This window comes from Centruroides vittatus, unplaced genomic scaffold, assembly GCF_030686945.1.
Source record: "Centruroides vittatus isolate TY-2023 unplaced genomic scaffold, ASM3068694v2 contig_2033, whole genome shotgun sequence".
NCBI lineage: Eukaryota > Metazoa > Arthropoda > Arachnida > Scorpiones > Buthidae > Centruroides > Centruroides vittatus.
In genome coordinates, this window is record NW_027121260.1 from 202,109 (window position 1) to 215,880 (window position 13,772).

The window sequence follows — 13,772 nt, forward strand, 5'->3', positions numbered from 1 at the left end:
CTTGAAATCTTCTTTTAGTATAAAACATATTAGTTGATATATCACTTGACAATATCCAAGCAAGTGTATTAAGAGATTCTCTTCCTCTTTGCTACCGCAATAACTACAAAACTTTTCTCTTGATATATTTATCTGGTAGTTCTTTAACATAATCTGAAATTTACTAAGTTTAAGTTGCATAATGAGGCTTTTTGTGGAGAAATTAGTCTCACAGATTAAGTAGTTTCTTGTACACCAACCCAGGCACGTTTCAAACAAGTTAACTTATTTATCTGAAGTAGACGATATATCCTGATTCCACAGCTGGTCTGACTTAGTTTGAACATTTAAGTGAGTTCTCAACAATGAAGCTGATCGAGTTGAAAACAAAAAAGTGTAACCCAAGCTAGCAAAAATATTTTTAACTGAAACAGGCCAACTTTTCTTATCAGGTTTGACTGCTGTTAACAAAACATTATAAGTCATTCAGTGCAAGTCGTATGAAAGTAACTCCATAACTTTTGACTAAAACAGAAGAATAGCCTTGACAAATTTCAATTCCAATGGAGGTCTTCCCAATTCAAGATGAACTGCAGAGCTTGAAGCTGAACATTCTATTTTAAAAAGTCTCTTAAAATATTTCATCTGTACTTTTTCTAGTTTAGACAGAAACTTCAGTCTGCAGACTTGGAAATAAATAAGTCATCTTAGAACCAATAAAAGCATCAAAAAGTTTAAAGACACTAATAGAACTTAACCTCATTCGTTTTTGTATAGTAAGCATATAGCCTGTCTTATTCTGTATGTCTTTGGCTATTAAATCGAAATGATGATTATACACACTGGAAGAAGAAAAATGTATTCCTAGGTACTTAAAATACGATACAAAACTAATTTTAATATTATTCACAAATATCTTATCAGATTTAAGTACCGTATTTTACGGATTATAAGACGCACTTTTTTCTTCGAAAAATTGCTTCCAAAATTCAGGTGTGTCTTATAGTCCGTAAAATACGGTATATGCCTCCATTGGGAAAACCATTCCTTTCGTTTTTTGTAAGTTAACTGTAAGATCATTTCTTTTAGCATAATTAATTAGCAGAGAAAGTTTTCGTTGCAAATCCATTTTCGAATCTGCCAGCAGAACTACATCATCAGCATACATTAATTAAGCAATGCAGGTCAACGGATTCTCCAAGAGCAAATCCCGACGTTTCAGAGGTAGAAAATAATTGTGGTAAATCATTAATAAATAATATAAACAACAGGGGGCTTAAAGGTTCCCACCACCAGCTGTGGAATCACCACCACCGCCACCCTTAGTATTTGCCAGATTGCCTCTCACGTGATATCTTGTGTTACAAAATATATTTTTAAGTAGTTTAATGAATGAAGTTGAAACTCCTAGTAAATGTAACTTTTCCCATAAAATATTAAAATTGATTCTATCGAAATCTTTCCAAATCCACAAATATCAAATAGATTTTTTGTCTTTTTCTTGACAAGACATACTGTATTAAACCGTTATGTATAAAGACGTTGTACATGGTCCCCTTTTCCTCTAAGAAATGCTCCTTGAAACTGGAAGATAACATTAAATTCTATTATCCATTGATTCAACCGATCTGCCAAAATTCCAGTGAACAACTTTCTGAAGGTATTCAACAATGCTGTTGGACGATAGTTTTGAGGATTTAGTTTGTCTCCTTTCTTATAAATCATTTGCAACAACACATTTTTCCAATGCTCAGGAAATTTCGATGTTTCCTTAATCTTGTTAAATAGTTTGAGTAATTCTAAACACATTTCATCAGGTAGGTATATTTCGGAAAGTAATTTCGTTTTTTTCTTACTAGAGGAATTAGATGTATTTTTACCAGCCAATTTTATTTTAAACCACATTTTTATTATATACTTCGACAGCTGACATTTTAAGGCTTATTTGTAAAAAATTTTGTTTGATTCTGTACAATTGTTTTTTTTTTCGGTGACTCGTCAATAGGGATTGCAATCCAGCAGTGTTTTGAATCCAGCTGGATTTTTGCTGGATTGAAATCATTCCAGCTGGATCCAGCGCGGATCTAGCGTGGATGTATTTTTGGTGCAATGGTGTTATCTGTCTATCTATCTATCCTGCAATTTATGTTTTTTTAATGAAATAAAACATTTTTAAAAAATACTTAAGAAGCTTTTATTATTTAGACTGGTTACTAAAAATCAGTAAAACTTCTTACACATTTAGATAGTAAACTTAACTTTGGTTCAGTTTAACACTTGAGATAGAGATAATTAACTTTAAATGTTTAGTTAGATTATAATTATAATGTAATCTTTAAGTTAAATAATAGCAAAGGCAATTTTACTGATTAATTTATATTAACCCTTTCCCGGCCAGGGTACCGATCTATCGTTACCTTATTCGTTTAGCAAAACGGCCAGGGTACCGATTGATCGTTACCCTGTTAACAATCGATTTTTATAAAATTTATCGACAACAGATGTCAGCACTTGACGGCATCGTCTTGTTTATTGTTCATTCTACATATTTTTGTCCAGGTGGTGTTTTGTCGACTTAAAAAATTTTAATTATCGATTATTTTTTCTTAATTTTTCATTTTCTGATAATTTTTTATTTTATTTTTAGCATATTCATGCAATAATATTGCTATAATAAGTTGATTTATGCTATAATAAGTTTATTCAGCTATAATATGTTAATATATCGTAAATATTTAAGTTATGACCTTCAGTTCTGATATTTTATATATTTTTTTTAATTTTTAATTTTTAATTTTTTTTTAAATCTAAAATATTAGCAAATGTTACATCTATTGCTATTGGTAATCGTATGTTTATTACAAAAATATATAGTCTTGTTTGATATGAAATGAATAAAGTATATTAGTTAATTATGTTAGATGAAAGCAGAATAAAGTTCAGATTTCAAACAAATGTTTGATATAATGTGCGATAATTTCACAACGAATAAACGTACGTGCATAAATGTAATATCAAACTGTACAGAACAATATTCTACGTCATTCTGGCTCAGTGACAATAAGAATAAAGTAACCAGACAATGTTAATTTTGACAAAAAGTAACAAATTTTCAAGTTTGAATGTCAATTATCATATATTATTTTTTTTTCTCATAAATTTTTCAAACAAACTTTATTGAAAAATGTCGTATTTAAAACTAACTATATTGATAAATATATGTGATTTTTTTCATATGAATCAAATAATAATTTAATTTTTGGTGAATTTTTAAAATAATATTGCCTGATTTACCTATTTTGACCTTGGCCGTTTTACAAAATAAGGGGGCGTGGCAGACGGCAGGGAAAGGGTTAATATATTATAATAATGTAAGGACGGATAATCAGTGGCTAAGTGGCTATCAGTCTTACCAGTTTTCATATATAGGCTCTACATATTAGTCTGTAGTTATTTATAAGTATATAAAACTATGTACTGGAAGTAGAATAAGTTAAATAAACTACACGTTTATCAATCCATCAAAATTTAATAAAATAATAACGTTTTCAATCGTTTTTAACGATCTTCCTCGGTTACAAAAAAAAAATAAAACATTAAATATAGAACATAAAATGTGTTCGGAATAAATATAAAAATTAACAGAAAACGCCCAAACAGACAAAATATAGATAAATAAACAAAATAAATAGCGGAAAAAATATATACAGGGTGTTTTTTTTTAAACTGACGGTACTCAGAAACATCTGTAGAGCAATCTAACAGCCGGACTGTCGCCAAATTTGGGAGAGTGACTAAGGATGACATGAAAAAGAGATAGAATTTAGGTACTACTTTTTTTCTTCGCGGAAGATTCCGCGAAGAAAAAACTAGTACCTAAATTCGCCGGTAGAGGAGGATTTGGCGCTGTTGTAGCGAAAAAGCTACCAGCACTTCACTGAAGTAAGGGTCATCAGTCGCTTTTTTCCACTTGCATGGCCGCCTCGCTCCCCGGATCTAACCCCATGTTACTTTTTTCTGTGGGGTTACTTAAAGTCCAAGGTCTATCTTAGTAGTGTCCCAAACTTGATGACTTTGAAGGACAACATTTCTCGAACTGTGATGAACATTCCTGCAGACATGTTACGTTCGGCCATAGAGAACATGGTGTTCAGGATGCAATGCGTTGTCCAGCAGGACAGTGATCACATTGAAGAAGGGAGAAGGTTATTTGCTGATTAATTAAACTTTCGTTATTACACCGAAACCTCTCTCTGATTATTCATTCGTGTGTTTGTTAATTGCAGCTGGATTTTATGCAGATCCTTAGCTGTTTTTCTACAACAGCGCCAAATCCACCCCTACCGGCAAATTTTGGTACTACTTTTTTCTTCGCGGAATCTCTTTCCAGCATTGTCCGTTAATAACATTAATTAATGTAAAAGGATCTCCACATGGTAGACAATGAGTCCGCATCTCTATGGTTTATACAACCAGTTGTCACGTTTGCAGATTTCCAATCTCTCAAGATGTTTGACCGTTTGCCTATTCGTCGTCGTTTTTATAATTGTCGCTTTATCCCATTGGACGTTAACATCCTTCTGTCTTTCGTATGATGCCAGTGCAGTGTTGTCAAGGTTCTTAATGATTGTATATTTGTGCTCTTGAGCCTTTGTTTTAAACTGCGCATCGTTGCACCAACATAAACAAGCTTGGAATTGAAACGTTGGTTGTGTAAAGGCACCGAATATATACCCATTGTTGAATTCCGATTCTCTTTTTTTTTATCGTTTCTTAAAAATTGGAAAACAGTGGGATTACGTTGGTATACAATACGAAAATTATCAGACCTGGCAGTACATCTATGTATCTTGTTTAAAAAAATGGGATGTAATTAAGCACTATTCTTTTTATATTTATTCCAAACACATTTTATGTTCTATAGTTAATGTTGTATTTTTTTGTAACTGAGGAAGATCGTTAAAAGCGATTGATTACGTTATTATTTTATTAAATTTTGCTGGATTGATTAAAGTATAGTTTATTTACAAGTAATTTAATTATTAGTGTTAGTAAAGTAGTGAGTAAGTAATTAGTAGCAGTCTAGTAGTTAGCAAAGTGGCAACGCAACGACGTAGACTTTTGCGCAATTATTTAGAAAGTTAATTGAGTATTTGCGGATCCGCAGCGCTGGATCCAGCACTTGGTGCTGGATCCAGCAGGCCGAAGAATGCGCTGGATCTAGCTGGATTGCTGGATGAGGGATCCAGCAATTGCAATCCCTACTCGTCAAATATGGAAAATCAAAAGCATCATTTTTGGCATATTTTGCTTTTTTATAACTAAAAAATCAAAATGCTGTTCAAACAAGAAAAAACTTGTGATACATGTTTGGAGAAGACGTGCTGAGAGAAAGACAGTGCCAAAACTGGTTTACAAAATTGCATTCTGGCAATTTTAATATCAAAGATACACCACATTCTGGATGGCCATTTGAAGCCAATGAAAACAAAATAAAGGTACCAATTGAAGCAATTTGCTGTATAACAACACGTGAAATCACTAAGAGATTAAATCTGTTAAATTGTACCGTTTATTATTACTTAAAACGAATTGGTTTCGTTTCAAAGCTCGATATATGGGTTCCACATGTTATTAACAAGAGATGCTCTCTATGGTTGGATTTTAAAGAAATTTTTTTTTGAGCTTTTACCAGACAATTTAACAATTGATTCGAAAGTGTACTGCCATCGAGTAAACAAATTGAGTAATATCATCAAACAGAAATGGCCAGAATTGATCAACAAACAAAGTGTAGTGTTTTACCATGATAATGCCAAATTTCACACAAGTTTGGTAACTTGTCAGAAACCGTTATAGCTTAGATGGGATGTGTTATCACACCAACCATGTTTGCCAGATCGGGCACACTCAGATTATTACTTGTTCCGGTCTATACAAATTTTTTTTACCTGTAAGACATTTACTTGAAATGACAATGTCAAAAATCACTTGGATCAGTTTTTTGTAAACAACGATCAAAATTTTTATGAATGTGAAATCATGCTACTACCAGAAACAATGACAACAGGTATTTGATCAAAATGGTCAATATATAATTCAATAAAATATTTATTTATTATAAGAATATTGCATTTATTTTTCTATGGAGAAAACGAAATTACTTTCCGAACAACCCAATAAATTCATTTTTTATACCATCCATACCAGGGGTTGATTTTCTTTTAAGTTTGTGAATTGAAGTTTTTAACTTAGGATCGTCTAAAATAGGAGAGACATTATCATGGTCAAAATCAAGAATTGAATCAGAACTTGGATGGCAAAAGTTATATTCTAAAAAACGTTCCCAGTCATGAATAGAAATTTGATTATCGGATTTCTTTTTCTTATTAAATCTATTAACAATAGACCAAAACTGTATAGAAGATCACACAGACTGCAACTGTCTACTAATATTTGACAAATAATTCTTTTCAGTCTTGCATAATGAATGAAAGATTGCTTTAGAATCACAATATTTTATTAAATCTTCATTATTATGGGATATTTGAAATTTCCTTGGCTTCCTGTTCTTTAGTTTCTTTGCTGTTCTACAGTCTCTATCAAACCAAACTGAAGATGGTAATTTTGTCATTCCCAGGTATGTCGTCATTCTACATTGTTCAGCTGATGACTTAATCAAATCCAGAATTGCAGAATATCTGTCCTCTATTCCATCACTTAAGACAATATTTACATATTTGGCCTTAACTGTTTCAGAATATAAACTAAATTTGTTTTCTTTCCAGATTAGTCCTTTCTTTTCTTGTCAATCAAGTTAGATTTTCTATCCTTGTCAGTCTCTATCAGGATTTCAGAAATGACCAAATGATGTTCAGACATATAATTTTCAGAAATAAAAAATTTACGCAATCTCTCTACCTGACACTTGCTCAAGATCACTAAATCGATTACTGAAGCAATTTGGAAGTGTAAGTAAAGTCTGCTGATGATTTAAAAGGGTATCGACCATTTATTATGTATAAATTATAAGTTTTCACTAGTTCAATAAGTAAATTTCCTCTTTTATTGCAAATTTTATCATTTTATAGTTGGATGTTTGAAATTGCATCCCCATTATAAATAGTGTCCATAGTCAAGCCAATTCATTTATTAACATCATCCATCATCATATAGTTAGTTAGAAATGAAATCTTCCAATTTTGCAATTAAAGTTTCAAAGATAGGAATATGAAGATATGCTAATATAACTATCATTTCTCGTAGCCCTTTATTTTGCCTCTGGTTAAATTTCACTCTAACAACCATTATATGTTGCCATAACAGCGGCAAGTTTACTTCCCCCAGGTCTTTGTTTATCTAGAAGTAACCTACCTGAAGGTCACCTCTTCTTAAACTTTTAGTAGCCATTACCTCAAACACAGTGGAGCTGTAGACCAAGTCTTGGTTACTCCCAAAATATCAGTTTCAGAAATATGTCTAACAAAACCACTATCATTCAGATTAGTCAGGAGGGGTACCCTGAGAATTCCATGTCAAAACTTTCAATTCAACTGTACACTTCCTTGGATCAGAGAATGAAGATTTTGAGAATTTGTCATTCGATTTTCCACCAAAAAATCAAGTTTTAATAATTCTCCTCTGTCTAGGTCGTAAGTATAACTTTCAATGCCGTAAAATATCCTGCAAAACGTCAGCCATCAGTTGAACTTTCCTGCCTTCCAGCCTATAACTGTGTAAAAAAGGCACAAGTTTTTTCCATCTGTCTTGAATGCCAACATAAATCATCAAATATTTGTATATTCTTTAATACATCATTAACCTTTATCTTTCTAATGTTACCAAAAATTAATTTTTTGTCTGCAAATGACTGTAATTCCACCAATACAGTATCTGATCAGTTAAATTTTACTATCTTCGGTGAATCAAAATCAATTCCAACAGTTATCAGTTTAGAAAACAGGTTTTGCACTTTCCTATTCAAATCAGAACTGTCATCAGTTAAACCTTTAATCAAAATATTTTCCTCTCTCATTTCATTCGACATCTTGTCTACAGAAAGCAAGATCAAACTATTTTTCCACTGCGTGTCATCTTTAAGTTTGGAAATTTCTTCTGATTTAACCTCCAACTGGGTCAATCGTTGGTTATGTTCATTATGTAAATTAACCAACCAGTCAATCCTCGTAACAACTTTGTTTAGAGTTGAAGAAAGCATATCAAATCGGTCATCCAAATATGAAATAATCTCCCTAGGAATGGACTTACTTGAGTCTATATTTGAAGAGAAAAAAATCCTCCAGTCTCGCCGACTTCAAGGAAGGTTCACTCGGAGAACGCCGTCTCTTTACAGTAGATACCAATGATTGAATCTGTGAATGCGGCGGAGTACAATCAACAGGACCAAGATTTAATTCAATTCCACTCAATATTAACAACAACTCAAACACCATTATCCAAAACTCAATATTTTCCATAATTTTAAAATTCAAAAGAAGCTCACAACACTCTTTGCAGCAAGCCATAAACTTTTTATTTATAAACAATTCACACTTAGCATTTGAAAATAACCATATGCTTTGATCAATTAAAAATTCATTGGTAAATGACATTGCATAACCATTGATTGTGAAAGTGGTGTAAGTCCACTTTCTGCAGTCTAATTAAGCACTTGGGCTGTCCATAAATTACATCTGCATTTTCCTTGAAACTTTTACCCCCCCTCTCGTCCCAATTTGTCCAAGTTTTTGTAACCCCTCCTTTCTTTGGATGTCCAACGTAACTCAACCCCATTAAAACCTTCATCATTTTATGAATGATAGATACTATAAGTAGAAATGAAACATACAAGAAACCTTGGACTAAATGTACAAAATGCATAAAGTCTATAAAATTTAATGAAATAAATGGATGTCCACTAATGCTCAACCCCCCTTGTCTTAACTCCCTCCTTTCCTTCCAGTGTGGACATCATTTATGGACAGCCCCTTACAACAGAGGAGTAAAACTATGAATATTACCAACAAATGTAGTTTGATGAAATGAGAAAAAATCCATGTAATGAACCTAAATGAAAAGCATTGTCTAATGGTAAGCTCATAATAATGATAAACTTATCATAAAATAGTTTAACAATAAGTAAATAGTGTTGTTTATTTCTTGTTGTTTTATATAAACAAAATCAGAATAAAACACAATGTGTTTCAAGTGAAATTGAGTTTTACATAATAAAAATGTAATGAATTTTACAGTTCAATAATTATGAAAGTGATGAAAGTCCATTTGTGGTCCAGAAAGAATATATTAGTTTAGTTAAATTCACATAGAAGTCTTTATGCAATCAACTTACATATTTCTAAAGTCATAGAAACATTCTCAAACTTAGTACACTTTATTTATATTTTTGAATCAACTAAAATGCAAATGTTTAAATATCTCAAAAGAAGAAAAAATGGACTTGCACCACTTTCAAAATAAACGGTCCATATATGTATATTATGATTCGATATTTAAGCACATTATTTTATACATAAAAGACATTTTTCTGGTGATTTTTTCATTCGTAATTGTGATTTAGTATCTTTTATTTAAAATAATTATCATCATCTTGTTTTTATTAAGTGAAAATAATGTATCATTGACTAATTTATTTTTCTTAATTTTACAAATAAATTTATTTAAATTTTTATTTTGCAAATAAATTTAATAATGATTTGTTTTTTTATGGATTAGATTCAGAAATTCTGGTGAGGACACCCCAAGATTTACACCTGTTCATAAATATAATGCATGGGCAAATGATAGAAGGAAAATGGGTGCTACTCCATCAGAAAGCAGCAGGAAAGGTAAAAATTATAAACATTAACTTACTCATTTATTTAGCATTAGCAAATTTTTTCTTATGTGGCTTATAGAAGAGTTTAAACCAACAAAATTTACACCTAAATGCTAATTCCAGCAGTAAATAAACAAGTAACTTTAATACTCAAACGTTTTTGGCCATCTTTCAGAGGCTCTCCTCAGGAATGTATGAAACACACACACACACACACACACACACAAAAAAAAAACAGTTCTATCATTTGAAAATTTCTAACTGTTGAATACTGCTGTGTTCCAGTTTTTAAATATATAAACGATGTACCATACGATACAAAAATCATTACATTTACAATATAAAAATTAATTATTTCTTAAATAAAGCTGTAAATAAATTCACTATTATTATTATTATTATAGTGTTGTAAAAATTAGTGGGATGTAAACGATGTGGAAATTGTTTTCTTTTACATAGCAGAAAGATGACTACATAATTACACATAAAATTATTGTCGCGCTTTATGTCATTGTAAATAATACTTTCACGATTGTGGAACCGGAATATAATCGGAGTTAATGCAACCTCTTTTCATGCTTTCTGTATAAATCTCAAGAGCCTCCAACGAGCGTAAGTCAGTAAAAAATAATTAAATTATATATTAATTATTAATAAAACTAATTAATATATAATTTAATTATTTAACTACACATAACAACAGCTTTTTTTAGTTGCCATAAAACTAAGCTTTGAATGCTCTGTTACAAACTATTTTATTCTGTGACGTATCAGGATTTTTGTAATAAATACGAACATACGACAATGTAGTTATGTTACTGATAATCAAAACTACTAATTAACAGTTTGAATATTACAAGTATTACAAAATTTATTATTTTATATATTGTACATCTTTTGAAACAATATAAAGCACATAATAATTATTAAAGTCAAACAATTACCAGATTATATTGGGCTTTATAATGAAAGCAATTGTTTGGCTTTAATGTATAACTATTGGGTTTGGATGTTTATATTTATAATAATTATTATAGATAGATTACCATGGGGATCTGAAGAGGATAGGTTTGAATGGGAAGAAGAACAGAAAAGATTGGATAGAGAATGGTATTCAATGGATGAAGGCTATGATGACATACACAATCCATTTTCTGGACTTTCAACAGAATATGCTAAAAAGAAAGAAGAAATGTTGGAGCAAAAAAGAAAAAAACGAATGTCTGCTCAACAAAGACAGATTAACAAGGTTTGTTGAAAAATCATTAAATAGAGTAATTTATTTTGTTTTTATTATATTTTTTAAATCAGGCCTTTTAAAATGAGGAAAAGAAATTGAAAGATGTTAGTTTATTGTATTTTTTTACTTCTATTTGCATAGCTCAATGTTTTCTTAGAAACTACCCTTAAGGGACTGTTTTTATTCAATGTTTTTCCAATTGTTCCTTAAAAATTATAAAAATAACATACTTTATACTTAATTTTTAAATATCAGAAATAAATAAGCATTTACTTATTTGCTATATATATGTAGCATATAAGTAAATAATGATCATATATATATATATATATGATCATTATTTTTTGTCTGTAGCATTACTTATATTTTTATATTTTTATTTGTGTGATTCCCAGTATTTTTTTTTTTTCACTTAAAGCTAATATTTGTTCTTAAGAAATCTGTTTTTTGCCCCTTGAGATGCTATTAATCCTATTGAGAATGCATAATATATTAGTTGAAAACTGGTACATAATATATTAAATCAAAAGTTTCATGCAAAGTATTGATACTTCAGAACAAATCCAAGAATGAATATTCTATAGTATTATTAGAATTAGTGGCAACTATTATTTGAGGTTTAAAGTGCAGCTGTTTTTTCAGAAATGTTTCTTTTTGCATAAAAAACATTTTTAAAATGTCCAAACAATGGTCACTCTCAACAATGGTATCAGCTGCTAAACGTTTTATTTCTAATATCTCAATAATAGCCACTGCTCTCAAAAATGTCATACAGAAAGTAATAACCTACTGTACAAAATTAGTCATCATTAATAAGATGGGTTTTTGCTTGGTTAAATTTGACTGTTTAGAAAATGAATTTGTTTTTAAGCATCTAGGACTTTTTTACATTTTAGACAATCACAAAAAGTTTTTGTACAAAAGTGCTTAAACATACAACAAACTTCTAAAAACACACATAAATCAGTAGTAAAAATATATTGAATACAAAAAAAATTGTCTTTACAATCCATCACTTCAGTCATCATTGAAGATAATAAAATAAATAATGATCAAAAATAAAAAACACCTAAAGAGATTACCTTTTTATTTGGTGCTACACCTCTGTAAAAAAATGTAAATCAGTTAAAAAAGACTTTGGTGATGATGATATAAATTAAAACAGACTTAAATGTCACCAGAAAACATTTAATCAATTTGCATTTTTTGCGGAGGTATAGCCTCAAATAAAAAGATGTTTGTGTAAGAGAAGATTTTTTTTTAGTTTGTCAACAGTGACCGAAATATCAGATCATGAAGGCAAAATTTTTTTGTAGTTTTCATTATATATTTTACTGTGTAGACAACCATTAGCATTTTTTTAATGACATAAATCAAGCATTTTATTTATGCTGCAATTTACATTAAAATACATAAAGAAGGAACAGTGTCCTCTGCTGTGGCAGTAATTAAAAAATTCTAATGTCTAGAACTACTACCGTATTTTATGGACTATAAGACGCACCTTAATTTTTAAGCAATTTTTTAAAAAAATACCTATAAGACGCACCTGAATTTTGGAAGCAATTTTTTGAAGGAAAAAGTGCGTCTTATAGTCCGTAAAATACGGTATATTTTGTATCTTTTTAAACATAATTTGAAGAAATTTTTAAATTAACATGCTGGTACAGAACACTTCCTTTTTTTTTCTTTTTTAACATATTTTAACATAGCTTATAGTCTAGAATGGATGATTAATTTGTGTGTGGTTTTAGGAATTCTCTGAACATTAGAAAAAGGCTTTTGTACAAAAATTTTCTTTGTGATCTTCTACAATGTTAAAAATAACAAATTGAGTTTTCTTCCAATTTATAAGACTTGTGTGATTATCACGTTACTTCACAATAACAATTGTTTTTTACATTTTATCGAGTGGCCAAAATTCAGAGGTTTGACTGTACTTTGAAAAAAGCCACTGTTTGAATTATTTATAATAATAACAATATAGATTATATTATATATATTTATATTTACATATAATGATCACATAATTACAGATTTTGAGTTTAAAACTAAACTTTAACTTTTTCATAAAATAAAACAATGGAATATTTCGTTCTGGAGTTTTAATTAATCAATTGATTGATTAATGGAATTTATTTTATTTATGTAGAAAAATCTATTAAGTTAATATATAGAAAATAACATATATTTATATATATAAATGTATTTTTTTCCTATCATTTATACTCATTTTTTTTCATTAACTTTTGTATTTAAAATGACAGGACAATGAAAAGTGGGAAACGAATAGAATGCTTACAAGTGGTGTTGTACAGCGTTTAGAAGTAGATGAAGATTTTGATGAAGATAATGAAGCTAGAGTACATTTACTTGTACATAATATTGTACCTCCTTTCCTTGATGGAAGAATTGTCTTCACAAAACAACCAGAACCTGTTATTCCTGTAAAAGTAAGTTTAAATAAAGTCTCTTAAGAAAGATACGATTTATTTTTAGTAATTTGTTTGATTATTATAATTTTTGTAGGATCCCACATCAGATATGGCCATAATATCTCGTAAAGGCAGTGCCATTGTTAAATTTCATAGGGAACAAAAGGAACGGAAAAAAGCACAGAAGAAAGAGTGGGAATTGGCTGGTACTAGAATAGGAGAAATAATGGGAATCAAAAAGAAAGAAGAATCGGTAAGTAATACCATATGATATAAATTAGTG

General features: G+C 30.0%; 1 protein-coding gene across 2 annotated transcripts in view; it reads left to right on the plus strand.

Moving 5' to 3' along the window:
* Prp16 (ATP-dependent RNA helicase l(1)G0007) overlaps positions 1–13,772 on the plus strand; it is a 46,787-nt gene that overhangs the window by 15,336 nt on the left and 17,679 nt on the right. For both annotated transcript variants that reach the window (XM_067265031.1, XM_067265032.1), the window contains 4 exons: positions 9,712–9,824; positions 10,852–11,063; positions 13,322–13,507; positions 13,584–13,742. In XM_067265031.1, the coding sequence (XP_067121132.1) occupies positions 9,712–9,824; positions 10,852–11,063; positions 13,322–13,507; positions 13,584–13,742 (670 nt within the window). The remainder of the gene's footprint in view (positions 1–9,711; positions 9,825–10,851; positions 11,064–13,321; positions 13,508–13,583; positions 13,743–13,772) is intronic.